This window comes from Aspergillus pseudonomiae (genome assembly GCF_009193645.1).
Source record: "Aspergillus pseudonomiae strain CBS 119388 unplaced genomic scaffold BDV37scaffold_1, whole genome shotgun sequence".
NCBI classification, from domain to species: domain Eukaryota; kingdom Fungi; phylum Ascomycota; class Eurotiomycetes; order Eurotiales; family Aspergillaceae; genus Aspergillus; species Aspergillus pseudonomiae.
The window spans coordinates 361122-387946 of record NW_022475993.1 but is presented as its reverse complement, the minus strand read 5'-3'; the positions used below and the strand labels follow the sequence as shown (position 1 = coordinate 387946).

The window sequence follows — 26825 nt, the reverse complement described above, 5'->3', positions numbered from 1 at the left end:
TGCATACATGGTCTTCAAACCATATTAGGACAACCCTACTCTGTCTCCACGAACTAACAAGGCAATCGTCGAACCCTCACGGACTCTAAACTCCTCATACCCACAAGCCCTAAGGATCGCCGAAATCGCATATGAGTGGACCGTAAGAGAAATAAACGAACTAGAATCTTGCGCAAAAAGCTCCTCAAGAACTTTCTGCTTCCTGGCAACATGCTCCTCAACAGACTCCCACCGATCCGGGCTCCACAGAAGATCTTCTTCCGAAAACCCAGACTCAATTAAGTAAGAAGGATAATGGCCTTCAATCCACGTCCGTGTACTTCTCTTGTCGCACGTATGATCCGTTAATCGCTCCCTCAACAGCTCCTTTACTACAGGCTGAAACGGCTCTCCAGATTGCTCCATAGGTTGGGAGAACACGAGCCGCGTAGTCTCAAGACATCGCGCCAGAGGGCTCGTGTATAGCGATTCTGGAAGTGGTACCTTCTCCGTAGTCACAGCATCTGTCCAGAATTGGCTCAGCGCTTCCGCTTGTTGGATGCCGGCTTCGGTTAGCTTTGCATCTACCCAAGAGACGGTACCGTCTCCGTCGAGGTGGGACCAGTAGTTCTGATTTTATTAGTGAGGTTGACTAGATAGGTGAAATAAAATGGGGAAGAGTGATCACATACATTCCATGCTTCTCTGCCGACCTTTGCTTCGAAGACATTGTGTATACCGAGGCCATGCCTGGTTAAATAGATGATCTTATAGGTCACGCTGTCTGGGCTTTCTGTGTTTAGTTGGTTTATATACGCTGTGAATCGTTCCCACGGCTTCTTGGGTTCAGCGTCTGGCTGGGTATTGCTTGGTGCGCTGTAGGGTTGGTCGATAAGGCCAAGGCTCGGCTGGGTGGTTACTTTCGAGTCTGGGCTTTGTCTGGCGATTTCGTGGTAATTTACGAAGAACTCGGGCATGAGTTTGAACTTGTAATAAGATACTGTTGCTCTTGGTTGCTCCATTCTGGTTATTTCAAGTAGAGGGAAGGCTAATAATCATGGGAGCTTGACAAGTTGAGTACAGCACGTCATAGAATACTTAGGCTTAGATATGCAACTGACGTCTCAATAGAGCAGAACGAGACAGCCTCCAGGGCTGGGGCGAAGTAAACTTTGCCGTTTTGGGTATGGTGCCAGATGCACCAGGGCACTGCATCTCAGCTGGCATGTACATGTGTACATGATTAGTACCTACATATTCCACAAGTATGTTTTCAAATGCTTAACCCTTAGCTATGAGCGGGAGACCTTCACTTCCCAAAAACGGTATTCTTATACTAAGCAGCATTATAGTACCCTTTCCATTTGTCTCGTCTTAACGCACGTGGATGGTAGCTTGGATCCCTTGGTGTAGCATACACCCAAATACCTGACTCAACTGTTGATCTGCAACACTCCCGACCACAGCTATGGAGAGATGTTCCTTGGCTAACGCTCCCAAGCCCAGTGAGGATGCTTGTGCCTGAAAATACCGTGACTGCTCATGAGTCGGTGTTACGTATGACATTAAAATCTGTGGTACGCCATCGCTATTGCGTGCATAGAGGCTCTGTTCAGTCAAGCCATTGCCAAATACGGTTCGGTGTTCGCTGGTGGGCTGCCCAAAAGGTTGCTGATAGATCTCGAGCATCACAAGACTTTCTTGTGGAACGATGATAGGATTGTATGTCGCATTTCCCATAATGATACGCTGATCAAGCACAGTCGCTGCTTGGGGAATTTGAGACCGCCGAGGTACAGAGTTTTGCTGCCAGCAAATCGACATTGCACTGAGGCAGGACAGTCAGGAATAGTGGAATAAAAGACCCTAAGAAAACCATTGCTTACCGGTTCCTGAGTTCTAATATTGGCCATCCTGCTAACTCTGTCTGACCGTAGTTTGATTGATGGCCATCATGAGCAACTACATCTAGCAGCTCGATGTCCTGCGGGAGACTCGTAAGATGACGCCTGGCAGTTTCGCAATGGATTCAACTTACATCCGCCTCTTCCCGGCTTCGGCTGGCGACAATTGGATGGAGAATTTGCGCCCAGTGCTCCGAGCATTCTTTTGTCTCGTTATATGTGTGAGCATTCACTCTGTATATCCATGTGGGGAGGAGATACTCACGGTCAGGATTCCTTGTTTTAACTGAAAATGAAACCTCGTCCCATCTAACAAACAGTGAGTCTATATCCTTGATACAACGGAACAACGACGTCGATAACACTCACTCGGGTCCGTATATTGCAACAGCTTCCCTTAATCGCGTCTCTTCATCTGACGCCCAAGGCCCTTGCACCCAGCGACGGTCGATCTTGAACCATCTCTTGCGGCAATCTCTATTCGTCCTCCCTGGTAATGATTGTGCAACCAGCTTCCATGCGATGGTATCTTTTCTGGCTTTCTTCGGATCTGATGGAGGAGACTGGTCCTCCCCACGAATCGTGCAAGTGTGGACAGTCCTGAAGAGGATTCCATCTTCCTGAGCAGTCCACCATATAGGTGGACGTCTTCGACTAGAAGGTGGGTTTTTGCTTTTTCTCGCCATTGCTGGATCAGGCCGTCCTAGTTCTTCCTTGCAGCCCACGAAACTCACGATGGTTCTAATGAAAGATCAGGCTTCATGCCAATATTTATATGTGTGCAACCAAGATATACTAGGGAAAATGTTATAGCACCATAAGTATGGGAACCTAATAGTGTGGCAACCTCCCAGACAACACGTCAACGCCACTACGCTATAATCCGACACTGTATACACTCTCCGGTTACATGATCGAAATTCTAGAACTGATAGAAGAAACTATAAGAAGGTACCGCACCCCTGAAAGTCTCAGGTGGAATGCGTACTCTATTCGCCAATTCAATATGGCTCACGCAGATCCATGGGTATGGAACCGTCCAGAAGCCACTTCGCTTTAAGACAGGAGAGTCAGCTCCTTCGTTATTTCTGGCGATCATACATATCTGTTCATTTGTCAGTGTTTTCAGACACCACCCTCCCGCTACCACTTATCCTACCTAGTTTAGTCACCATGCAGCACACGTATTCCAGAAAGCTCCGCACTAACTTGGTTTCAGGAGCTGAGAAGAGGGCTGAACGTCTAATGTTAGAACACGAGCATGTTAAAAACATCATCAATTATGGTATAGCACCTGCTCAAATTCTTTGTAATTTGACGCTCAAAGAAGCCACACAGTGAGACTAGCCCAACCATGTCCCTGGGTAGTCTCACCTTTGCTCGTATTCTTGAGACATCCCCTTCCACGGTTCTACATGGATGTCTGGCGTTGCCATGCGCTGAAATACCCAAAGTTTGTTGATTCTAGAACACACAAGGACGTATCTTTTGGTCCTTAGAAGAAGCTAATACCGGATACATGCATATTCTGAATCCTGGCACCATACACTCCTTCCTTAATAAGCATATCCTGTTCCACTTCCACCAGTGAAGCCCAAGCTACCTCGTCAAACCAGAGGGCTACTGATTAAATCTCAGGGGCTGTGGCATGCCGAAGCAAAGCGAGATCACACCTTGCAGCTGAAGAAATTTCTGTAATTCTAAATAGCTGTAATTGGTAGTGTAGGAACATTGCCAGGGGAATTCAGCAAGTATTGAATTCTGTGACCAGCGACATTTTGTAAAGCAGATACCCGATCCCTTAAGCAACCACTTGTAGCAATTTGTATAATGATAAGGGTATTCGGACAACACATTCGAGGAAGATCAAATGGATTGTTGTAGACAACAGAAGGAATTTGTCCATCTTCCCAAAACAGACCGAACCGTGACATTGGAGGGAATCTTGATGATCACGTCAGTCGTCACTCATAGTATAAGCCTGGATTGTCAATCGCGGCGACTAGTTCATCGAGTCGTGCCAACCGGAATAGGCTTGATATTGGTCCAAGAAATCTTGAACTTGTTCCAAGCTCAGGATCGATCCATTCTGCGATGTCGGTTGGCAGTGGACCAGGATAGCCGACGACAAAGCTCCAAATTGGACGAAAACCGGCAGCAACAAGCTCTTGAGGATCTCGTTAGAGGTCTCCAAAAGAGAATTCCAGTCTATCTGTTGAGGGCATTTTGGACTTTGTTTGGGGGGGCCTCGAGGGGATTTCGGATCAGTGATATGCTCGATGTCAGGCTTGGGGGAGTCATCCTGGTGGACACTTGAACGAATCGAGGGATAATGGTGCAAAGTGGCTCAATTCGTGGATTTGGTCCACCTAAGTTCATTGCAAATATGCTGGGGCTTCTTGAACTTTGAAAATTACATTCCTCGAATAGCCATCTACAACAGGAAGGCGCAATTCACTTAACAGTGAATAAATCAGAGAGGAGAATAGTGAGAAGGAATTGAAGTTGTCTACTATGGGGTGCAATTGCCAATAATCTACCTGTACTTAGCAAGGTCATATTGACATATCTTAGTGATGAATGCTATTATCCGTAACTATACAGGCCGTAGTTCAAAAGTTCTACGGGAGGATACAATTCATTGCCTGAGGAGACCAAACTGCACTGTGCGCCCCTATGGTCTCCCGTAGGAGCTATACCCCACTTGACAGCCACTCCATGAAGCTAGATCGGATTGATACCGACTAATCGATAAGTCATTCAGAGGGACCTCCAACCTCACTCGGTATCCTGTTTAAGATCGCATCACCTTGACTCTCGTGCTGTACTTTCGCCCCTTATACCACATTCTCCACGTTCAACATCTCTCCTCCAGCTTACCTACTATCATTTTGTTCGAGTGGAATTTGTTGTGCGGGGTATACAGCCATGGCGGACCGACAGGCAGTCCAACAGAACCTCAATGGTCTGCTCTCGAAATTGGATGATCCAGATCCTGACATGAGGTACATGTCGCTGAACGATCTTCTGGGGATTCTCAATAGCCCCACCTCTGCATATTTGGCGCACGATCAGTTTTCCTCATCACGGCTGGCGGACGGCTTGCTCAATGCCTTGGATGATCAACACGGCGATGTTCAAAATCAAGCATTGAAATGGTTAGTCTATGGTGCACGCCTTGCATTTCGTACGTAGGTCGAATATATGGTTGACTATAATCATCAGTCTCGGTCCACTTGTGAATCGACTGCCTTCCGAAAGCCTCACTACCATCCTCGAAAAGCTCTCGAACCTGACAGCATCCCAAACCATCGATACCTCAGTTCCTAACACCGCTCTACGCGTCATTGTCACCGCCCTTCCCCGTCCTCAGTCTGGGCAACCACCTACTCCAGATGTCTCCATGGCTTACTCGTCTGTCTCCAAGATTCTCATCCCCCGCTTGACCGGTCCTACACCATCTCAGTCTGGCAGAAGAGGCTCCGTCATCAAGGGCATGCTAGAGAAAGATACTTCCAAGGGTTTTAGCAGCGATGCGATTGATGTTCTGATTCAGGTCGTCACCTGCTTCGGGCCACTCCTCAAAGAGGCCGAGTTAACGGCTCTCCAGAAATCAGTGATGTCGATCATCGACAACGACACAGCTGGTACCGTAGTTACGAAAAGAGCGCTGGCCGCTATTTCCGCCTTGGTACCTCATTTTTCAGAGGCTCAGTTCAGCTCGTTCGTCGACGAACTCGTCAAGAGGTTCAATAATCCACAAATGAGCGTCGTGCACCGAAGGCACCTCATTGCCACAGTCGGTAGCGTCGCAAGGAGCAGCCCGACCAAGTTCGGTCCCCATCTTCCGACACTCGCTCCGTTTGTTTTTGCTACCGTTGGTGAAGTTATCGCGACTTAGAATACTAGATACAAAAAAGATTAATCAAGCTAGTTGAATGAATTTTTTCGGATACCCTCCGTCATTCGTCCATTTCATAGTCTAATAGGATAGCAACCATAGAGTAGCTTGTACCAATGCAGAAGAGATTTGAGCAATAGCACCAGTCCCTTTTTATCATTCCCTTGGTATATAAGGTAATTAATCTATAATTACAAGACTGAGGGAATTGGATTGCTGCTACGAGTCAAGACAAGGAAAAATAATTGCACATTGGTGTGTGTTGTTGGGAGCCAGAATGCCAGCTATATATATGTCGTAACCAGGTTTCTGCTAGCCTTTAGCGTTTGAAATCAATCAGTGAAGACTTAAATTGAATTTACTGTCCAGTCACAAGCTTTCTTTTTTAAAAAGATTTTCACTCGTTATTCTTCATTCTTTTCGGTTGCACGCCTTTCCTATTCCATCCTTTCTTTATTTGGTGATAATTAGTTTGTTCTATGTATGAACTCAGGAGTCAGGGGAGCGCTCGTATGGCTTGTCATACCACTCATACGGTATGTATAACAAGAGATTGTAGTATGCCAATAAAATATTATAAAATTAGGTATTGACTTTCGGTATTACTAGCCCAAAAGTGAGATATGGTTGAACAATCTTTCCCACACCTCAGTTGAAGCAACCACCTATAGAATGTACCCAAAGCGGGTTCATCGACGGCCAATATAATTTCCTGATCAATTTCGATATGGACTCTAATGTTATGTGTCTCATGGTTTGCCCGCATAATGATGGTGGTATGTTCATATTATGTTGAATAAAGTACTGATTGCGCGAGTGACAAAGTGGCTATGCGATGCAAATGGCGTGGAGTGTCTAGAAGTATCGTGGAAAAGGATAGCTCTGTGGTCGCAACTTATACACGAACATGTGAAGGACTCCAGAGCAGCTAATGTTCCGACTATCTGGTGCGATTGCTCCTCGCTCCTGCCATGATACCAGGATCATACTGCGCCTTCCTTAGGGAGCAATGCTCGCAATGGGTGAGCATCCATGGACTATCTTCCATGTTGATTTCCGTCCTTCATCATCTCACCACTCACTCTTATCCAAGCACTGCACCATATACAAACCCATCTCGTATTATCGTCTATATTATCAGATACATCTCACTTATCCTCAACTGATACCTCAAAAATGCACTTCAGTCGATTGATGACCATCGCCAGCACCATAGCATGCTCAGCCGCGCATGCTACCCTTCAGCCAAGCAGTACGCTCGAGGGTATTGATTCGATCACTGAGCTTGACGGGAATGATATCCCCCATGCTTTGGTGGAACGTAACCCGCAGGCCCGATGCGGCCGTGGCTTCGGCAAATGCTCCGATGATGGTTGCTGTTCGACTGCAGGTTGGTCTTTCACTTTCGCGCAAAGAAGGCTAGGTTGACAGGACCTAGGCTACTGCGGGAAAACAAAAGCCCACTGTCGCTCGCCTGATTGCCAGATCGATTACGGCCATTGCGATGCTCATATGACGCCTGACGGACCCCCAACGTCCGGTATCCCTCGACCCACAATTGGCAAGGTTCCATACGGTCCCAAAGCTGTCCGGTCATGCGTTGGGGCAGGAAATGTTGCCTTGACATTCGACGATGGCCCGAACAAGTACACAGAGGATCTCCTCGATTTGCTCGACAAGTACGATGCAAAGGTGACTTTCTTCATCACAGGCAACAATAACGCCAAAGGACCCATAGATACGCCAGGCATGCCCTGGGCCTCGATGATCGAACGCATGTATCAGAGTGGACACCAGATCGCCAGTCATACCTGGTCGCATCAGGATCTTAGCAAAATCACACCAGAACAACGCCGAATTCAGATTCTGTGGAATGAGGTCGCTCTCCGAAACATTTTGGGCGGTTTTCCAACGTACATGCGTCCTCCATATTCCAGTTGTACTGCGGAATCCGGCTGTCTGAAAGACATGGGTAATCTAGGGTACCATGTCATCCTGTATGACATTGATACCGAAGATTATAGCCATGACAGCCCCAATGCTATCCAGGGTTCCAAGGACATTTTCGACAAGAATCTGGCCCGTGGAAAGGCATCCGACAAGTCTTGGCTGGTTATCGCTCACGATGTGCACGAGCAGACTGTTTATAACCTCACAGAGCATATGCTCAAGAAAGCCTCCAAAGACGGCTATAGTATGGTGACTGTCGGCGAGTGCCTGGGTGATCCCGAGGAGAACTGGTATCGTATGGATGAGAGCTCTGAGCTTACTATCCTTCGGAAGGCCAAGCCCCTCGGTACTGCCAACCATGCCGTTTCGCGCGACGGTCACTGCGGTGGGAATGTTACCTGTCTGGGGTCGAAGTTCGGATCGTGCTGTGGCAAGAATAACTATTGTGGGAATACTCCCAAGCATTGTGGGGCTGGCTGCCAGCTCAATGCTGGTCATTGTCAAAAAGCTAGACATACATCCTTTGTTCACAAACATAGACCTGAAAAGCGTCCCGCAACATCAGGGGCGAACACTTTGCTGCAACCTGGATCGGAAGTTGCGGATTTGGTTTTATTTGTAGCAATGGCATGGTTGATGGGATGCCTTGGCCTCTTATTTTGACCCTGGTTGTAACCTTGGGATGATGGCTATGAAGTGATTAATCTCTATACTGGCTTGTCAGCGTGTTCTTTTGTACTTAGTTAGGTTATTCTTCCACTAATGCTCCTGTTGTCCGGATACTGGTTAGGACTGACATGGTCCACTCGTTTATGAAGAATGCAGTTCGTAACTCATCTCATTTGACATTATCACTTCCCGTACCATCGCGGTGATTGTATCATATACACGTTAGGAAAATACACATATTAAGAAGACAGTATAGCCAGCCGGTCGACGAACTCAACTATGGGATTCGAATATAGTAAACAAGTGAAGGGTCTTCAAGAAGATGGCTAAACACGCGCGTTTTGGTAGGGATGATTACCGCCGAACAATCTTCAACAACGGAGCAATCCTGGCTCTACGACTCAATCCAACGCGATAGGGCACTTTCCCCGTGGAGATTGGACTGTGTTTGCCGGGGCCTTTGCTCGCACCGTTGCCTGAAGCATCTGTATCCGCCGCCCCGGGAGCCGTAGAGGGTGTTTTCGGCTCCGAACCAGACTTCTTGGGTGTTTCGGGCGGGTTCTCGTGTGTAGGCAACACGGGTGTCGATTCAGAGTGAGTATTCTCTGAACCAGCCTGCAGATCGCATGATACATCAATGCTATCTGAACTATCGACGGTATTCTGGTCGACTGCCGTATTCGTAGTATTGTCGACCGTGACCGAGACAGTCTTTTGATCTTGTTCGACATGGGTATCCGACCATTTCCCTATCTTGTCTCTTGGTTCCTCCTCGATCACCGGATCGGAGGTTTTCTTCCGCTTGCGTCCGCGTTTCTTAGGTTGCGGAGCTGGCTCAGTTTGTCCTGTTGTATTGTCTGGTGGGGTTTGTTTGCTATTAGTAGGGACTGTAGGGTGTGAAACTCCGCTGGTTAGGGGATGTTGTTCTTGCTGGAGAATGACGGGCTTTGGTGGAGCATCGTCGATCCATATTACGTCGTCTTCGATATCTGGGTCGTAGGTTTTCTGGAGAGTTACGGAGGTGGTTTTGCCCCGTTTTAGTTTCTTCTTTTTTGGTTCTTTTGGTGCTGGTTCCCGAGTGTGTAGGGTTTCCGTGGGTGCTTGTTGTGGTGGGGATTGTTGGTTGGGTATCTCGATGTGGAAGTTGGTGGTTCCTGCTGCGTGGTTTTGGGGTATATCGGCTGAAAGACTAGGGAGTTCTGGCACATTTGGAGGAATTTGTGGTTCTGGTATTATGGTTGGGTGGGCGGATTGATCATCGATGTTCAAAACGTCATTGTGCTCTGCGTCAGGCTTTGGATTCTTGGGTGGCCGGCCTGGCTTGCGCTTCTCGGGTTTAGTATTATTTGCTTCGCTAGTGCCCTGGTTCGCTGGACGTGGAAGGTCTGGAGTTTCAACAATTTCCGCTGGATTTTGCTTCTTTGGACGACCTCGTTTCTTTGGTTCTGTGGGTGTTTCAATAGTGACAGGATGAGGTACCTGATTGGGGGACTCTGCATGTTGCTGTACGTCGGGGTGTGGAACTAGAACAACGTTTGAGACCGCATTGTCACTTTGCGAGCGAACGGCTTTGGGAGACAATAATGAAGAGTTCGGTTCGGTGTCGTGCGGCGAAGAGAGCATTCCTTGCATGGAGTTCCACCTCCGGGCACCATTCTGCAGGTCGATCTGCAAGGCGTCGTCGGGTCTCAAGAACGATATTGGATCGGGATTGGAGCTTCGGGAGGGTTGTAATGATGATTCGAAGAGATTGTATGACTCCGCGGACTGGGAGAAGTCATTGCTCAGGAGACTTTGAGGATGGTGTTGTTCCGTATGTGTGATAGGTTCGTATTGGTGGGTGACTGTGTCGTTTGTTTGGTACATATATTCCGGGCCACCCCCGAGTCTATTGCATTCTAAATGCTGTGGACCATTGATGCCGATAGACGGGACGAGATGTATATCATCCATATGTGGTAAAGTAGGCTGTATCGGTTCCGATTCAAGGGTAGTATGTGGGGGAAGATGCCGATTGGCGTTTTGAGCATCATCATCGTCGAAGAGCCGTTGCTGCGCGAGACCAATCTGTGTCATCATTGACCCTATCGCCATGTACGTAGTGAGTAAATGGTAGATGACTCAGTTTATCCTGCCAATGCGGAGTACTGGACTGGTAGCGCAATGCTCACCTATTGAACCGCCGCCCCCCGCTTCATTCGGGATCCATCTTTCTTCTCTCCGTTGCTGGGAGGACGATGGTCCATTTGGCGCTGTTTCCTGGGATTGAAGAAACACATCGAAGTTGATTGAGATTGGGTGATTGGGCTCCTGTACTTGGGCTGTTATAGGGTCATCTTGTGCGACTGAATTGAAGGCGTTATCGTTGTCAGCTGGATGCGTCGGGTTGGCGCGGGGTGGGAAGTCCGCTGCCAACGGATCGTCCTCGTCATCGGAGTCTTGGATCACCCGGCCGTGGGACATGGATCTAACTTATATGTAATAACGTGGAGAAAAGTAGGAGATAAACTAGACATTGGCTGCGCTTTGGCAAGGCAAATTCAATGGCTTATCACGCGTCGTGGCCGATTGGGTGCGGAACTGACGCGCGTGCACGTGATGATAAGATTATGTTCATTTGATGCCCATAATTTGACATCAAGACGTAAGCTTGGATTGGGTATGTCTGTAAACATAAAATTCTAAATACAAAAGGTATCATGATGCAAGCATTGAAGACACATCTTCATTCCATGGTGCTCTGCGGCCGCATTACCCCCCTTCCGAAGAACTCACTGATGACCCCAAAGCCATCCTTCGACCGTTGGAGCTCCCCTTTGAAAAGTTCATGTTGATCCGCTGACTCCACCTGTCTCTTGCGGATGGCTCTGATAGTGGAGTTCTGAGGGGCGCAGACTGGACACTCGGCTTCCTCATCGACCTTGTTCAGACACCGTTGGTGAAAAGAATGCTTGCAGAGAAAGTGAACCGTAGGAAGGTCCAAAATTCCACCGCAGGACTTAAGTGCACACCGGCGAGCTTGGAAAACGACTGGTTTGCTACCTAATTGTTCAAGCTCCTTCCTCTTGGTCTCCGTTTCTGTGCTATAGCTGGAAATCAAACGACGATTCTGCGAAGATTATTAGTTCACGGCATGATTATTTTGAGGGCGGGGCACTAACAGTCGATATCTCTTTCCGTTCTCGCTCGATGTTATCACTCAGATACTTCTTTACTCGGCCCATAGTGACCACTGCGTTGTTGCTGAGCGCTTGGATGACTTGGAGCGGCGACATGAGTCCCTCATCATTGATGCGTTTGAGAACAACATCTAACTCCTCGCCTGCCTCTTCGAGGATCTTCGGGCTTGAAGCAAAATAAGTCAAAGCATCAACATACAACTGGGGTTCTTCCGGGCCATATTTCTTCAACGCTTGGATAGCTCCGCGTGTATCCTTTGCAGACGTAAACGAGCGGAAAATATCAGAACGAAGACCTTCCTGCTCCCGCACCAGAGTCGATCCCTCTCGGAAGCCCGAAAGATCTGAGAGTAACAAGACGCTGGATGTGGAGATTGGGATCTAGAGAAACATTAGTCAAGCCAAGAATGAGCAAGCCATGCATATCAGGTACATACATCCTTGCCCTCGATAAGTCTCTTGGCTTTAGTCTCCCATTCTTCCTTCTCGATCGTGGCTTTCTTGCGAGATGCCGTATCCAGGTACATCTCGAATAGTGTCGTATAAAGGTCCACTTTATCTTCTTCTTTCAGGCCGTTTTGCTTGATAAGCGCCTCTAGGAATGTAATAAACTCTTGAGGATGGCCCACAAAAGCAGAGAAGGCAGTTCGGGGCTTGGGGATCTGGTAAACCGGAGTATCATCTTCTGCCTTGTCCTCTACTTCGGGCGAAGGCTCGGTGGCTGTCGTCTTGGTGCCTGCACTAGAGTTCATCAAAGGGAGAGGAAGGAAAGCGGCCAGGCTTTGTAGTGTGCTAGTAGACTGCGCCTGTGGCTCGGGTGGATTCTGAACTTCCGTGATGGGTTTGTACTTTCCCTTGTAGTATTCAATAAAAAGCTCGGTCGTTCTCTGTGGGCAATTGGAGAGGAGAACACGAGCATACTTCATAAGGTTATAGTAGGCCTTGAATTAATCAGTATCATGCTGTGGAACAATGCTAATTATTAGTACGAACCAGTTCAGGATCAAGTCTCCAGATATATTCCACAGCCTCTGCATACTTCTTTGAGTCTTCAATCAGTATGTCAACAACCATGTCGTTTTCGCCGTACTTTGTAGCCAGGTAAGCGGCTTGCTCATAGTAGCCGCCCTGACGGCACATGGCAATAGCGGTTTCCAAGTCGAACTTTAATTCTCCGGGAGCTTTTATAAACTCGTCTAATTTGCCTGTGTCCTTGAGCTTAGCGTAGCAGTTCAAGAGTAATGTGGTGTGGTCGACTGTGGCACGATCATGGTCGTGTAACTCTTCAAGGTACTCGATTAGATTGTGGATACGCTGCGTATCCAGATACTATATTCATATACAATTAGCTATGAGTGTGCAATGTGTACATGGTGTTCCAACCTTTCGAATGACTTGTGATGGCTCTGTGTTGTCAATGGCGCGGAGGTATTGCTGCATGGCTGTGTCATAGTCACCCCTCTGGTACAAGAAGTCGCCATATTTACGGTAGATGGCATTCTGCTGCAAAGTGTCGACACCTTTCTTTTGTGCCAAATTAATAGCTAATATGTAGAGACTGCGCTGGTAGAGAATCTCAAGTTTTTGTTGCAAGCTCTTCTCACGATAGCGGTAGATCTTCATCAGGTTAGCATAGCCAAAATATTACGAAGTAAACCCGCATACCTTCCCGTCGGTAGTGAGAATGAACAGATCGCCCCACTCAATGAATACTTGTTTTACAGGGGATACGAGGGCCTCCGAGTGTGCAATGAACTTCAGATCCGTATCCAGCAACGTAAAGGTGGTTGTGCTGAAGATATCATTAGGCTGACTGACATCGAAGTTTCGCAAAGTACCCGAGTTCGAAGTTGCGACCTTTGGAGGACAAACCAGTGCGACATAATCCTTGAAGATGTTGATAGAATTCTTAGGACTGTCGAAGGCGTAGCTAGGCCCGCGCCCATGCGGCCCATAGGTATAAATGGCATCCTCTCTGGCCACAAGAACGTCACCGTTGTCTTTGTCCAAAGCCATACAGCCGAGAGCGCAGCCCGTGTCTTCGAGGACTCGGGCTGGTTGGCCCTGTCCTCTACCAGCAATAACCAACGCTAATATTCGGTTCGTTGTAGAGATATAAAGGATAGTTGTCGGGCCATTGTGTATTTCCAGTCCAGTTATCGGCTCTTCTGATTCGAATACAATACGTTGCCGTGCGCCGCGATCGTGAATCAAGTCGCCACGAATAATCGCCACGGAACCATTGGCAAAACCCACGGCGACCTGCGACAGGTCGGGTACGGCCGTAAACGCAGATATCTGCCCATTCAATACTTAGCAAGAGTTCAGGCACCACCGAGGGCGAACTGACGTACAGGGAATGGTCTTCTAGCATTCTGCACCGGGGTCGTTGATAGGCACTTAGGGGCTCCCGTTTTCTTCTCCGTCTTGTCCAGAGCCCAAACCTTCAAAGCTGGTTCATTTGAGGCATCATCTGCGATCGTAGCCAGGAGTGATGTTCCGTCTATCTGTTTGATATGCGTTATGGGGCCGCCCTCAGATGCCTTGAACGATCGGATGAGCTTGAAGGAGGGCGAGATGAGGTGGACAAAGCCATCGGTGGATCCAAGGAAGAGATTCGATGAGCCAGTACAAAGCGAGGAAATATCGGACTAATTCCGAGGATATATTCTTAGTATGTCGCAATATCGGTCAGTAGATGTCAAGTACGTACATTGAATATTGATGAGCTCTCTTCAGGTAGCTTGACGGAAGAGACGTCGAAGAAGTTGAAGGCTTTCCACTGTGACAGGGCGTGTTAGCAAGTACACTTGCCACAGATAGCGATCGAAGCCTTACTGATGTTAGAGCCATTTGTACGTGGCCCACACCATGGACCGATAACAATAAGTTGGAGAAGGTTAGATTGACGGAATACGTCGTTCAGGTCCGGAGGTGTATCATTGCCTAGGCCGAAACGGGACAGCTCCGCCCGCACTAGTTTTATCAGATCAGAAGGCAATAAACAACCATAACAGATACATGTATAGGTCCATTAGACTTCCCTATTCGTCCTTACATATTAGTTGTGAATACTGAGAAGGGGACAACGTTAAGTTTGATATTTCACGGTTCATCTATTTTATTCATCTACAGACCAGTGAGATGAAGTAGCCCATTGTGTCATGTCTGAGGAGGGCCCTTGCACCTGTACCACGGGAAACTGGCAAACTGCTGGTCATTGACCTCGGATAGTAATAGAGATACCAAGACCGGTTGAATTGGTGATATTTAGTCAGGGAAAAGAAAATAAAAGAACCAAACAGTATTCAACATTGCAATTTCCTGTTGTCTGAGTAGGTATCTTCTCCACAATGAGGAGCATTACATCACTTGAGCCCACGCCGGCAGGAGTCGCTCCGAAGCTGGTTGTTCAGTAGTGACAAGGGCATGTCATCATCCGATCACCTCCAGCCTCCTCTTTCTCCTTGCATTCTTTCTCTTCCTTCTATTCATCTTACCTCAATTGCTTCATTTCCGCATAATAAACCCTTTACCACCAATCCTCATTATCCTGAATCAATTAAAAATGGTGTTCGCTCGTGCTCATGTCCTTCGCGCTTCTGCTCGTGCTGTTGGAGCCGCATCTCGTAGACCGGCGCAGCAATTCGCTCGTCGCACATACGCTTCTGAATCATCACACGGTGTCCAGAAATCCAGTGACCTGCCATGGTAAGTCGTGATAACAACCCTCCTTCCTCCTCGCAACACACGCGATGCATCGCATCAGGTTGCGATGAAAATGCTAACCCCAATTGACTACAGGTTGCTGGGATCGGTGGGCTTAGGCGTGCCGGCTGCCTATTACTTGCTCTCCTCTGGTCCTGAAAAGAAGCCACATGGCGACCACGGAGACCACCATGAAGCTGTGAAAGAGACGGAGAAGAAGGAGGAACAGGCCCCTGCGGGAGAATCCGAGCCTCAGCCCGATCGGGATGCGGAGCAGAAGGTCGAGGCCGGGAGTTCTTCGTCTTCAGCCGGCGAGAAGGGTGGATCATTTGGAGAGCCCCCATCTAATGTTGACGAGGTAAGGCCTATCCCGTTTTCCATGCGCTTCATAAGTATCGGGCTCGGGATTATGGTTAATGTGGTTGGTCTGACTATTTTCGCGATAGGCTTCGGCGCGCGGGGGAACTGGGGGACCAGCCACTATATCCGGGAAGCAGGAGGGCCTCTCCAATACCGACACCTCCAACCCGTATGTGAATGAGCCGGGAAAGAGCCAGAAAGGAGAGGGAGAAACCGAGACGGCTAAGGTGAAGGGCACTGTGGATCCGGAACGACCCCAGGCCTAGAAAATGGCACGCTTTTCCCCTGTGCATTTGTACGAGCGGCGTTCCGATAGTTGTTTCGGCATCTTGTGAATGTAATACGGCACTGATCCAACTTCATGTGGATTTCCTGCCCTTAATAAGACACCTTGTATCTATAACCACACGATAGCTTGCTAGCCAATGTGGCCGAGATGTTAATGATGGAACGTTCTCTTGAGCTTGTAATCAGCTACTGAAAGCGAAGTGGACCTGAACTTTGAATCTTGGCGCAGATAACCTATCAGCGCGGGTCTATTATTATTATTATATGATAATTGCGCGTAGACATCCCCAGGATACTCTCCCTTCCAACATACCGATAAAGCGCACATCCATGGAATCGTCACTATGTCCATTCAGCTGTGTCATGCACAACGCCAGACGACCAAATATATAAGAGGAAAGAAAAAAAAAATGTGTGCAACGAAGCGAATCTCGTAGACCATGAATACCGATGCGACCCCCATGCAAAACGCTTCATTTAGAAGCAGACCCAAGTGAACCGCCATATGAAAACGGTGAAGTATGAGTTGTTGACCCAAGTAGCTCAAGAGCTAAGAAAAAGAGAAAGCAGTGCAAACTCCGTCAAGACCGCATTGGAAAAAGTCCTACCTTTGGAGCGGATAGGAGTGGTAGAGCGCAAATTCTACCGGCGGCTGGAGGACTTCTCGTTGAGGGGCTCTCCGTTCACCAGAACTTGCGGAGCCTGGTTCTCCTTACCGACGTTTCGGGCAGTAACGGTGGGCACCTGAGCTCCAGTCGCCAGAGTAGCACGACCGTTTTGCTCCTGTTCCGGTTCTTCCTCGTCCTCTGTGTCCTCGTCATCACTGCGCTCATCCTTTGTAATGCTGTTGAAGACGTAGTTCTTGAGGATGCGAAGGATCAAAAAGAGCCAGAAAAGGTTGACGGCCTGCAAGCTCGCCAGCAAGGCAAAGGTGATATATTGACTGATCCAACACTTGTATTGCTGGGTCTCCCAGTTCAGCTCGAAAGGACCAACGGTTCGGAATTCGGTAAGAACCGCCCAGAGAATCTTCAGGTTCAGGTAGTGGCGGCAGTAGATCCACATGCCAACGAACATACCGAAGTACGGCGGAGTAATGAACGAGTCAAGGTAGTTGAGTGTTTTCGAAGTCTAGTGCAATTAGTATCTATCACCAGACGGAGTTCAAGGTGCATGCATACCGCAAGGAAGAAGTCAGAGACATCGTGTGTGATGTAGACCGCAAGGCCCATGTAGGTGAAGTGGAACCGATAACTCAGGGCGATGAGAGCCAAGGTAATGATGTGATGCCCGACAAGTTCTTTGAAGTCCTTCCGGGGTTTCTCTAGCTGGAGTAAGAGCACGATGGCTTGTTGGGCCCAATAGCTCGCCTGCAACAAATAATAGGCCTTGAATAGCGCCTCATGCTCACGGTGCGGGAAACCCTCATACATCGCCCTTGTGTTGAAATACCAAATGTCAGACCTGTACATCACGTACAAACCGAATGGGCCGAAAATGCCGAAGTAGATCGCAGTGTACACCTGCTCCATGAAGCGCGCAGTCTTGCCTTTGCCGCGAATTCCGCAGTAAGTCGCCCACGGCCGGATGATACGCTGCATGATGAATTCCCGAGTGAAAGATAAGACGATAGTATAAAACGAAACAAAGGCTATGTCCTTGGGGCCTTTTCCGTACATGACCGGGCCACCAAGGGTTTTCGGCCCTTGAGGGTAGGACAAAAAGATTGCGCTATGCAGAGGGTTGGACGGGTTGGGGTTCACTGCATACAGGGCGAGCAGAACAATCAATATAAGGAGAGGTAGGAGCCATGTATGTTTCAAGCATTTGTCTTTAAAACGACGGAGTAGGGATCTGCTTTTGCGACGTTTCGATTGCGATTTGAGCGACTTCTCCGAAGACTGCGATACCTCAGGCTGGAGTGAGCATAGGGTCGGAGAAGCACTTGAGTGAGGGCAGTTGCGAGCCGCGCAATTGATTTAGACCATACCTTATCCCACTTTGGAGCATCCGTTTCAGTTGGACTCACTTCATTCATGGTCGACATTGCTGGTGCGCTGGTGTCACCTGGTATGTCCGCACCCAAGTTACTCGAACTCCGGCCGCGAGCCATGATCAGATGAAACGACGTTGAGTATTAATCCAATTTGGAAGTCGTCCTATGGGTGCCTCCCTTGACGCTCTCCTAGAGCGTATCTCGATCAGCGTCGGCGTTCGTGAGAGTGATTTTTCTAAGATTCCAACGCGGGATCCTCCGCCGTATCGGAGCGGAATCGAAGATAAGGGAAAAACAGAGTAGAATTGAAGAAGAGGACAAAGTCAGAGGAGAGAACAACAGAAAAGCACAGAAGAGATTGCACCGGCGAAAGATGAAAAGCCGTGACCCTCCTAGGTAAGAAATTGAGAACTGATGGGGTACGAGTACGAGACACCTAATTCGTTTGAATTGTCAAGAGCGCAAATTAAACCCAATCCAGGGGCGCTGTTTTTTTTTCTTCTATTTTTCTCCGCCCCGAGGTTCCACCATCAATCAACACAGCCATTCGGCGATTGACGGAGTCCCGCCCATAAGTGGGATTGTATCTTCAACTTACTCCGTATCGCAACCCTTTGTTGCTTACGCGTTCTTAGACATTATTCAGTGCACAATCAGGTCCTGCTGAAGGTCAGGTTGTACTTTATGCAACAGTGACAGACCGCCGTCATCTACGAATCTCACCGTCGTCGTCTTGAATGGCGTATTCCGACGCCAAGACTCCTGGAAGTCGACAAGACCCACATGGGATCAGCGGTATTCGATTTGAGGTGAATTTGGACCGAGGATGAAGCATTTACCGGACAAGGTGGAAAATCTTGGCTACCCATACTCAATTGTCATTTCGAATCAAAACCATCCACCCTTACATCTGCGACCTGGGAGGCTTGAGAACTGTCGGATTGCCTTCCTTCTAGAATAATGTTTGAAAAGTTCTAAACACGTCTGCTGGTCAAAATCGAAAACATTGGTATATCCACATTATACTGTGAATGATATTCCAAATGGCGGCAGCTTTGCTCAAAAGCCAGAATGCCCCCGTAGCTGGGCCAGTATGTGTGGCAGATACGCCCTGAGGAATCCGACAAACAAGAACGCATGCGCGCAGATGATCTGTCACAGACGCTGAACCCGAGTTCAACTAGGGTCCATTGATATACATGACTCCAGGATTGACCACGATGACGACTAAGACTATCACCCGGGCACGTTCCACACTGCTCCATTCTCACAATGAGAATAGTAAAGCTCGAAGCACAGAACCCTATCATAGTAGATGACGCTGACTGGGGCCCATAGTATGCGTCAATCTACCCATAAGCCCGGCGTAGCATCGGCGATTGTCTAGTTTTATGTGCCTTTCATAGTCAAGTTGACTCAAGGTACAATAGATACACGTTCGCAAGGAGATGCATCATGGCATCGGTTGGATCCCCTCCGAGCATTGATGGTCATACCTTTGGCTTAGAAGTGGTTGCTAACCCTGAGAGATCCTCACATACGAATGGTTATAGTGAAGCGCTCTCAATATCGCACGGCAGAAACTAGGTTCAGCATATTCATTGCTCCTCTATTGAACAGAATTGTTGCATGGCGGTCATTGGGTAATGCCAATTGAACTTGGAACCTTCTGCATCTGAGATCCGAAAACGCTTATCCTCTATCGCCTATTTAACTAGGTACAGACTAGGATGTCCCTTGTGTCGTCAGACTCAGGACCTGGCTCAGTCTAAGTGGCATATACTGCCCCAAAGGAGCAGGAAAATGACATGATCCACCTATGGATAGAGCACTAAACGGACCAGGATATGAATATAAAAAGGTGTACTTTTTAGGAAGGAGACTACTTACACTCGCGCCTAACCGCTCCGATTGACCCCAGTTCTGGCAAAGTGGCGCGGACCCAATATGCCCCCACTTTATCTGGTAGCGACGATGTTACTATCTCTATTGGAGCCAATGTGTGCCATGTTACGTTCTTACCAGCTCCATGCAAGGCCGTACCACTAGTGTTGAAGTGGCTGTCGATAGGGTTCCGCTGTGACAGTTCAGACATCGAACGAAGTCATTCTTGCCGTTGGAGTACTTCATACAACTAAGCTGCTGACAATTTCTGGGCTTGGAGGCAGACGACAACTCAACGGCTTCGGGAACCTCATGATTGTTAAGAACGCTAATGCTGAAGAATGTCTTTAGATTCGCCATATGAGTGTTCTGGGTGTCCTGTTGAACACCGCAGAAGGTCGAAAATGTGGCTTGTGGAATCTCCAGGCTCTCTTTTACACGCCGCACAAGCCACGTTCGCAAAGCCTACCATGGATCCTGAGTTCTTCATTAACGAATAAGATATCAAACTGATAGCACTGTAGGTTCAGCCTGGCGTGGCTTACATCACGAAGAAATCAAACTGTGCTAGTAACCATGCGCCTTGATGGAGGCCTATGTAGATGTCCCATTCAAGGTGGGGATATGATTTGTAGTAACTTCATGTTAACCTATGCGCCTCTAAAGCATCTTAACCGCATATTTGATTATTCCACGGAGGGGAAAGCGACGGTGACGACCAATCTGGGCAGTAGAGGCACCCTAGCCTCTCAAGAGAAAAGCATGATAAAGTCCGCGAAGAACTCCGAGGAAAGTCCGTTCCTGTGATTTCTCGCACTGGATGCTTTGTTATAATGGCTTTCGCACCGTTGCTGCATCAAGAAAACCTCAAAGAAGTGCTTGAGGCGGGCCTTCTCCAGCTAGGAGGGTTTGCAGCACTTTCAGGGATTCTTCTGCATACAACCATCTTTCGGATGTACTTTTGTGTAGAAAATCATATCTATAATCTATTGGGGCTCTACGCCGCGACCGTCCTATCGTTATTCTATGCATACTTCACAATCATGGTGCTTCCTCCAATCCAAATTCTAGGAAGAGTTGCCTTGCTCATCACTTCTTTCAACATCGGCCTCGTTGGTAGTATCAGCATATACCGATTGTTCCTCCACCGACTTCATCCTTTCCCCGGGCCCTTCGCATGCAAGCTCACTCGGTTCTATAGCGCCTTCCTAGCGGCAAAGCATATCCAATACAATGTGGAACTCAAAAGGCTCCATGAGCAGTACGGCGACTTCGTCCGCACAGGCAAGCTACTTTAACTAAACATCCAGAAATCATACTCTAAGCAAGCACCACGACAGGGCCTCGTGAGATCTCCATTCTCCGAACTGCAGCACTACCCCTAATATACGGTCCTCATACTGAATGTCGCAAGTCAACCTGGTACGGGCAATTGGATGTAGATCACACGAAAATATGCATGGCTTTAAGCCGCGAGTTCGACGACCATCGGCGACGAAGAAGGGCCTGGGACCGAGCTTTCAGTATCAAATGTCGGTCAATCTTACCCTTGCGGACAGTATATACCTCACTACTAACGAGCACGTAAAAGCCCTCAAGGTCTACGAACCCCGTGTCATAGCGCAGGCGGAGAAGCTCATATCGCAGATCGAAGCCAATCAAGGAAAACCGCTCGATGCGACCACCTGGTCCATGCTTTTCGCCTTCGATATCATGGGAGACGTCGGATTCGGTAGGGACTTTGGCAATCTTGCCACAGGGAATGCGCACCCCGTTATCAGTGCTGTGCATGACCATATGCGCTTCATTGGTGTCGTGAGCCACCTTCCGTGGCTTTTGAATATGCTGGGTAAGATCCCCGGCGCGGCGGCTGGATATCAGGGCCTCTTTAAGTGGTGCGCTGATCAGATTGAGACCAAGCACAAGGTATCAAGTCCTCCTTACTCTTCTGGTTAGCTGCAGATGGTGCACGAGACTGACATATACCCGATGTAATGCGACAGAGCTGGGACCACGAGAAATACCCCCAAGACATCATGTCCTGGGACTTAAAAGCTTTCATAGACAACGATATTTCGGCCCCACCGTCCGAACCGGCTCTTCATGATGACTCCCGTGTGGTGGTGATAGCGGGCAGGTACGTACTTGCTCCTGTTCTTCTCCTTCTAACGGGGGAAAAAAAAAAAAAAGAAATACAAGGAGAGCTCCCCAAACCTACCATATCTAACCAAACAAAATCAGCGACACAACCGCCTTAGCCCTAGCAAATATCATCTACTTCCTCGTCAAACACCCCCCAGTCCTCCAAAAGCTCCAAACCCGACTCGACAGCGCAATTCCGAACGGCCCCCAAAGCTGGACATACGACAAAATCAAACCTATAACCTACATCGACGACATAATCCACGAAAGCCTCCGTTTACGGCCCCCTGTCTCAAGCAGTGGATACCGTGTAACACCTGCCAAGGGCCTCCAGATCGACGAAGTCTCCATTTCAGGCGACGTGAACGTCTTCGTCCCACCGCAGCTAATCCAAACAGACGAGCGATACTACAAATTCTCCAAGGAGTTTATCCCCGAGCGATGGGGCGAAAAAAAGGTCGAGTGGGGGACTGACAAGGCGCCATATTTCCCGTTTTCTTTGGGTGAGATTTTCCTGCTTCCCCCCCCCCCCGGGCGTGTTCATTAATCTCCCATACGAACATGAAGCATAATATGCCAGGTGTAGATACGGATTATTGATACCAGAATTGATACAGGTGTATACGGCTGCGTAGGCAAGAATCTAGCTATGCTTAGTCTCCGCGTTGCGTTATCTACCCTGGCACAACGGTACCATATCCGGTTTGCGCCAGGGGAGACCGGGGAGGCATTTTGGAACGATGCGTTGGATACGTTTACCACTTTTTTGCCGCCTTTGCATGTCGTGTTTCAGCCAAGGAAAGTGTAGATACGAAATGAGTCTTGGTACTATGGCGTTCTTTGAGTTCCTTTCTCCATTCTTGTGATATTCCTGCTATGGGTATGTGTATTCAGCCACGAAGAATGAATGAGGTTTCAGCCATATGTCTCAAGTCCCTAGTTCTTTCCTATCATTCTTCCCTCCACCCCCTTAGTATCTCCTCGAGTCTCAGATCACCCAGTAACAAAAATAAAAAATAAAAATAAAAATAAAAAGCAGTCTTCAGCACAGACCATCTTGGCTTGCGGGAATGCACACTCCGATACGTCCGGATGAAGCTTTCTCCAATGCAGCCAAGAAACTGACTTATTGGCACTGAGGAGAAAGGGACGTCCCGAATCGATCGAGTCGGCTTCCCGAAGTGCGACGGTATCGGTCTGCGATTGTTGATCTGTGGCGGGTTTTATTCGGACTTGCTGGAATGATCTGCATCACGTAGTGGTGTGTTGTATGGATAGATTTGGGGTTATCGGGTTTGGTGGGTTCGTATATGTGGGCTCTATTGGGAGATGTTTGGATGCGTATCGGGATCTTAGTGGATAGTTGGTTATTTGTGAAGGTTTACTTAATGGTAATGATGTTGTGGTTTGTTGTATAGATTCTAGCATGCTATACGTGATCGAGCAGATTAATATAAAAGCACGAGTGAATTAGAAGCTATCCCATAGAAGCACTAGGTATCAAGATATCATCGTTCTCTCGTAAACATGAACTAATTAAGTCACACACATGTTCATAACAAACCCACACGAAAGGAGAGGCTTGCTAGGCTGGTATATAGGCGAGTAATTAAATAATTTTCCTTCAGAATTCAACCCCATACGTCGATTATGGGAGTCCGCCAGTATCCAATTATGCGGACTCGGAATGCTGGACGGTGCCTCCGACCTTCTTCTCCTCGTCGAAGCCGACCTGCTCCAGGGTGGCGCCGCGCGAGAATTCGTTCTTGGTCTTCCAGGCGGGAATACCAATGAGCGGAATACCGGTGGGGTCGGTGAAGATGGCCTCGACGTCTTCGAGGGTCTTACCGGCGGTCTCGGGGAACATGAAGAACACATGGATGAACATGGCAGTACAGAAAACACCGAAGACGATGTAGACCTGCCACTTGATGTTCTCGAAGGCAGGGGGGACGAACCAACCCAGAGCGAAGTTGAAGGCCCAGTTAAACGAGGTGCACAGAGCGTTGGCCTTGCCACGGACACGCAAGGGGAAGAGCTCGGGAGGGTACACCCACGAGGCGGGACCCCAGGTGATGGCGTAGGAGGCGACGAACAGATAGGTGCACGCAATGACAGCTTTGCTAGGAGGGCCGGTGATCTCCCAGGACTCTGCGGGCGTTCCATTGAGACCGCCCGGGGGAGCGGCATGACCGTGTGAGGCCATCAGACCAGCATTGGCGTACATCCAGGTCGCCATGAGGGCTGCACCAATAAGGAGAGTGGGACGGCGACCCCAGCGGTCCAGCCACAAGATAGCAGGGATGGTCATAAACACGTTGATCACGTATTGAATACTAGAAGACACCAGAAGATTGTTACCCTGCAAACCGGCCATCGCGAAGACATACGTAATGTAGTACATCATCACGTTCATGCCCGTAAGCTGGGACCAGATTTGGGTAAAGACACCGACGTGAGTACGGTTGATCATGCTCGGCTTGAGGAGCTCCATGAAGCTCACGTCGGCATTTTGACGTTCAAATTCACACATGCCCTTAATCTCCTCGAATTCGCTCTGCACAAAAGGAGAGTCAGGGTCACCGTGACCATGGACCAAGGTAAGGACGGCATGGCACTCCTCCCAACGGTCCTTGCGGGCCAGCCAACGGGGAGACTCAGGGAGCAGCATCATTCCAAGGAAAAGAAGGATGGCAGGAATCATCTGCAGACCCCAGGGAATCCGGAAGGCGGCAGTGCCCTTGATAAAGCTACATCCATATGAAATGCTAAACAGGGACCAATTATTAGTCTGGGGACAATGGTGGAAAGCTCCGAGACTAGACTTACTAGAACATAATCAGGATACCCCACGTGATGGCCCATTGCTGAAGACCAACAAGGCGACCACGCTTAGTAGGAGGGGCCTAAATGAGGGATCAGTAAATTGCTAGGAGTCAAAAGGTCAAGGTCATAGTAGATACTTACGATCTCAGAGATATAGACGGGGACCTGAGCGGAGCAGATACCGACGCTGAAACCGTTGATGATACGACCAACAATCAACATGGGGATGTTCTGGGCGGCGCAAACAAGAATACATCCAATGCACCTGGTCAACAGTTAGAGAAGTCCCAAAAGGGGCGGAAGTTTCCATTAGGCCTACCAAATCACGGAACCAATCATGATCGATTGCTTACGACCGAGCATATCAGACAGGTACCCAGAGCACAGAGCACCTAACCACGATCCACCAGCCATGGCTGCAGTGATACCACCCTGGGTCATTGTATCGGGACCTCCACATTCCTTTTCACCGTTCTCATTGATTGTCACGCTTCCTCCATTGTTGAAATAACACTTATAGGTGTTTGTGCCGATAATCGCAGACATTGACGAGATATCGAAACCGAAAAGACCACCGCCGATGACGGCGATGGCCGCAATGACATAAATGTTGCCAATAGCCATCTTGAAGGCAAGATGGAGCTCACCACTCCACTCTAAGCAAGATGGGGTAGACGGCTACCTGATGAAGACAGAAGCCACAGAAAAGGGAGTTGCGAAAACTGTGTAAATACAAAAAAAAAGTTTTACATCACTGGAGGGGACGGGCCGGTCTTAATATACCCGAGGACAGGGGACGGAAATTTTGCCTTTCGATGTCGCATCGAATGACAGCCAATTCCGTCTAAATTCTTGATGACGCTTGAACCTGTACCGACCCGAAGTGCCATAATGGGGAAAAGGGCTGCACGCCATGCGACTGGCGAGATTAGTCTCAGCTAGCGAGATTCACTGGATTCCAATCGGTGAGACAACCAGGAAACCATATCCAATCATGGATCAGACACATCATATAGACGGCCCACCGGAGTAGCTGTTCTGTCAACAATGACATAAAGTAGCAGCCTTTCGGCTGTCCGAGTCCAAAACGGACGGGTTCCTCATTCAGTAAGAATGGGGAAACCCGCGGGGAGGCAACACATGGTCTGGAGATTTCGGGACAGTGAGGGGATCAGGCCAGCGCAACCAATCCCATGATCAGGTATCCATGCAATCATTTCGCTGGGAAGATTCATTGGGAGACTGGGAAATGGAGGACCACATCTCGGGTCCACCGGCTGCGACCCTAGGCCAAGGTTGACCGTTTGAGAAGTAATCAAGGACGGAAGGGTCGTGGTCAGCATAATGCATAACTCCGGTGGATAGTGTGAGGCCGGGCTGTTGGACGAACCAGAGGCGCGACGTGGAGGGATCCGGGGAAGCCTGACCACGCGGGTTCAGACTAGTGTTCCTAAGCCGATGGGGCCGTGAAAGGAAGAGACACCGAAAGTGACCTATTGCGCCGGAGGGCAAGCACGGCGCGAGTCGTCCCCTCGAGCAAATTGCCTTCGAACAGAGCCGATTGCAGACGGATCGGCACACATCGCTTCCTTTCCCGGCCGGGGGGTTTCCCAGAGACGGAGTTCCCGTCACCGCGCTTGTTAAGTGAGGAGTAAAAAAGCAACAGAAAAAGGTCCGAGGGTTGAATAATTGAATAAAAAAAAATAAAAAAAAATTCATAAAAGGAAAAAGAAAAAGCAATATTGTGTGTAGAGTTGGGTCAATCATTCGAAGAGAGTGCCGATCGCTGACATCCATCACTTTACAAAACGAGCCTAAACTGGCACGGGAACTCCTCCTCAACCGTCTCGGAACATGCCATCGCGTAGCGGGTTCCATGGACCCGAATGGATTCAGAAAGACTAGGAGTTTGGTGAGCTCTAGTGGTGGTGGTGGTGAGCGTTGTTGAGGTTCGGTGGATGGTCGAATGTGGAGGAATAGGAGGGGCCCCAAACCCCCGACCAATTCCCCAGAACAAACAAAACAACTCCAGCCTAGAA

General features: G+C 48.7%; 11 protein-coding genes across 11 annotated transcripts; 3 read left to right on the top strand and 8 right to left on the bottom strand.

The window, feature by feature from the left end:
- Positions 1-16: 16 nt before the first annotated feature.
- Positions 17-1191, bottom strand: BDV37DRAFT_235275 (histidine phosphatase family protein). The gene is made up of 3 exons (XM_032080470.1): positions 1111-1191; positions 672-1051; positions 17-609 (listed from the first exon to the last, which is right to left on the bottom strand). Exons 2-3 carry the CDS (start codon positions 999-1001, stop codon positions 25-27), a joined length of 915 nt encoding a protein of 304 aa, XP_031947198.1. The 5' UTR covers positions 1002-1051; positions 1111-1191; the 3' UTR covers positions 17-24.
- A 115-nt stretch (positions 1192-1306) lies between these two features.
- Positions 1307-1981, bottom strand: BDV37DRAFT_235274 (uncharacterized protein). The gene has a single exon (XM_032080469.1). The coding sequence runs from the start codon at positions 1801-1803 to the stop codon at positions 1354-1356; it is 450 nt and encodes a 149-aa protein (XP_031947197.1). The 5' UTR covers positions 1804-1981; the 3' UTR covers positions 1307-1353.
- Positions 1962-2727, bottom strand: BDV37DRAFT_235273 (SANT/Myb-like DNA-binding domain-containing protein). The gene is made up of 3 exons (XM_032080468.1): positions 2640-2727; positions 2208-2544; positions 1962-2149 (listed from the first exon to the last, which is right to left on the bottom strand). Exons 1-2 carry the CDS (start codon positions 2644-2646, stop codon positions 2249-2251), a joined length of 303 nt encoding a protein of 100 aa, XP_031947196.1. The 5' UTR covers positions 2647-2727; the 3' UTR covers positions 1962-2149; positions 2208-2248.
- Positions 2728-4811: 2084 nt separating this feature from the next.
- Positions 4812-8609, top strand: BDV37DRAFT_267514 (uncharacterized protein; the record flags this gene model as incomplete). Its single annotated transcript, XM_032084044.1, has 5 exons — positions 4812-5041; positions 5109-5764; positions 6926-7174; positions 7244-8343; positions 8478-8609. The coding sequence occupies 5 exons, from the start codon at positions 4812-4814 to the stop codon at positions 8607-8609; spliced, it is 2367 nt and encodes a 788-aa protein (XP_031947195.1).
- On the bottom strand, positions 8578-10638 carry BDV37DRAFT_1485 (uncharacterized protein). Its single transcript, XM_032078932.1, has one exon. The coding sequence runs from the start codon at positions 10495-10497 to the stop codon at positions 8758-8760; it is 1740 nt and encodes a 579-aa protein (XP_031947194.1). The 5' UTR covers positions 10498-10638; the 3' UTR covers positions 8578-8757.
- Positions 10639-11060: 422 nt separating this feature from the next.
- On the bottom strand, positions 11061-14459 carry BDV37DRAFT_235264 (tethering complex subunit PEP5). Its single transcript, XM_032080467.1, has 9 exons — positions 14421-14459; positions 14296-14364; positions 13937-14233; positions 13248-13880; positions 12966-13199; positions 12576-12911; positions 12020-12523; positions 11565-11963; positions 11061-11512 (listed from the first exon to the last, which is right to left on the bottom strand). Exons 1-9 carry the CDS (start codon positions 14433-14435, stop codon positions 11129-11131), a joined length of 2871 nt encoding a protein of 956 aa, XP_031947193.1. The 5' UTR covers positions 14436-14459; the 3' UTR covers positions 11061-11128.
- Positions 14460-15150: 691 nt separating this feature from the next.
- BDV37DRAFT_277526 (uncharacterized protein) lies at positions 15151-15916 on the top strand (the record flags this gene model as incomplete). Its single annotated transcript, XM_032085787.1, has 3 exons — positions 15151-15293; positions 15387-15648; positions 15737-15916. The coding sequence occupies 3 exons, from the start codon at positions 15151-15153 to the stop codon at positions 15914-15916; spliced, it is 585 nt and encodes a 194-aa protein (XP_031947192.1).
- Positions 15917-16435: 519 nt separating this feature from the next.
- BDV37DRAFT_1456 (TLC domain-containing protein) lies at positions 16436-18479 on the bottom strand. The gene is made up of 3 exons (XM_032078884.1): positions 17929-18479; positions 17120-17848; positions 16436-17069 (listed from the first exon to the last, which is right to left on the bottom strand). The coding sequence occupies exons 1-3, from the start codon at positions 18049-18051 to the stop codon at positions 16581-16583; spliced, it is 1341 nt and encodes a 446-aa protein (XP_031947191.1). The 5' UTR covers positions 18052-18479; the 3' UTR covers positions 16436-16580.
- Positions 18480-20651: 2172 nt separating this feature from the next.
- BDV37DRAFT_290128 (cytochrome P450) lies at positions 20652-23466 on the top strand (the record flags this gene model as incomplete). Its single annotated transcript, XM_032088647.1, has 6 exons — positions 20652-21102; positions 21159-21350; positions 21410-21744; positions 21822-21955; positions 22060-22463; positions 22578-23466. The coding sequence occupies 6 exons, from the start codon at positions 20652-20654 to the stop codon at positions 22766-22768; spliced, it is 1707 nt and encodes a 568-aa protein (XP_031947190.1). The 3' UTR covers positions 22769-23466.
- Position 23467: 1 nt separating this feature from the next.
- BDV37DRAFT_1400 (sugar porter family MFS transporter) lies at positions 23468-25696 on the bottom strand. Its single transcript, XM_032078830.1, has 4 exons — positions 25106-25696; positions 24928-25051; positions 24790-24866; positions 23468-24728 (listed from the first exon to the last, which is right to left on the bottom strand). The coding sequence occupies exons 1-4, from the start codon at positions 25408-25410 to the stop codon at positions 23633-23635; spliced, it is 1602 nt and encodes a 533-aa protein (XP_031947189.1). The 5' UTR covers positions 25411-25696; the 3' UTR covers positions 23468-23632.
- Positions 25641-26758, bottom strand: BDV37DRAFT_1405 (uncharacterized protein). The gene has a single exon (XM_032078839.1). It carries the CDS (start codon positions 26662-26664, stop codon positions 25984-25986), a length of 681 nt encoding a protein of 226 aa, XP_031947188.1. The 5' UTR covers positions 26665-26758; the 3' UTR covers positions 25641-25983.
- Positions 26759-26825: the final 67 nt, after the last annotated feature.

Bases quoted from the DNA above. Each gene is read 5' to 3' on its own strand.
- BDV37DRAFT_235275 (XM_032080470.1), bottom strand. From the start codon at position 1,001: ATGGAGCAACCAAGAGCAACAGTATCTTATTACAAGTTCAAACTCATG. The intron at 610-671 runs GTATGTGATCAC...TAATAAAATCAG, and splicing joins TCGGCAGAGAAGCATGGAAT to AACTACTGGTCCCACCTCGA.
- BDV37DRAFT_235274 (XM_032080469.1), bottom strand. From the start codon at position 1,803: ATGTCGATTTGCTGGCAGCAAAACTCTGTACCTCGGCGGTCTCAAATT.
- BDV37DRAFT_1485 (XM_032078932.1), bottom strand. From the start codon at position 10,497: ATGGCGATAGGGTCAATGATGACACAGATTGGTCTCGCGCAGCAACGG.
- BDV37DRAFT_235264 (XM_032080467.1), bottom strand. The intron at 11,964-12,019 runs GTATGTACCTGA...ATGTTTCTCTAG, and splicing joins GACTTATCGAGGGCAAGGAT to ATCCCAATCTCCACATCCAG. The intron at 11,513-11,564 runs GTTAGTGCCCCG...TAATCTTCGCAG, and splicing joins AACGGAAAGAGATATCGACT to AATCGTCGTTTGATTTCCAG.
- BDV37DRAFT_1456 (XM_032078884.1), bottom strand. From the start codon at position 18,051: ATGGCTCGCGGCCGGAGTTCGAGTAACTTGGGTGCGGACATACCAGGT. The intron at 17,849-17,928 runs GTATGGTCTAAA...CTCCAGCCTGAG, and splicing joins ATGCTCCAAAGTGGGATAAG to GTATCGCAGTCTTCGGAGAA. The intron at 17,070-17,119 runs GTATGCATGCAC...TAATTGCACTAG, and splicing joins TCTCTGACTTCTTCCTTGCG to ACTTCGAAAACACTCAACTA.
- BDV37DRAFT_1400 (XM_032078830.1), bottom strand. From the start codon at position 25,410: ATGGCTATTGGCAACATTTATGTCATTGCGGCCATCGCCGTCATCGGC. The intron at 25,052-25,105 runs GTAGGCCTAATG...ACTGTTGACCAG, and splicing joins ATGATTGGTTCCGTGATTTG to GTGCATTGGATGTATTCTTG. The intron at 24,867-24,927 runs GTAAGTATCTAC...TCCCTCATTTAG, and splicing joins CCGTCTATATCTCTGAGATC to GCCCCTCCTACTAAGCGTGG.
- BDV37DRAFT_1405 (XM_032078839.1), bottom strand. From the start codon at position 26,664: ATGGAACCCGCTACGCGATGGCATGTTCCGAGACGGTTGAGGAGGAGT.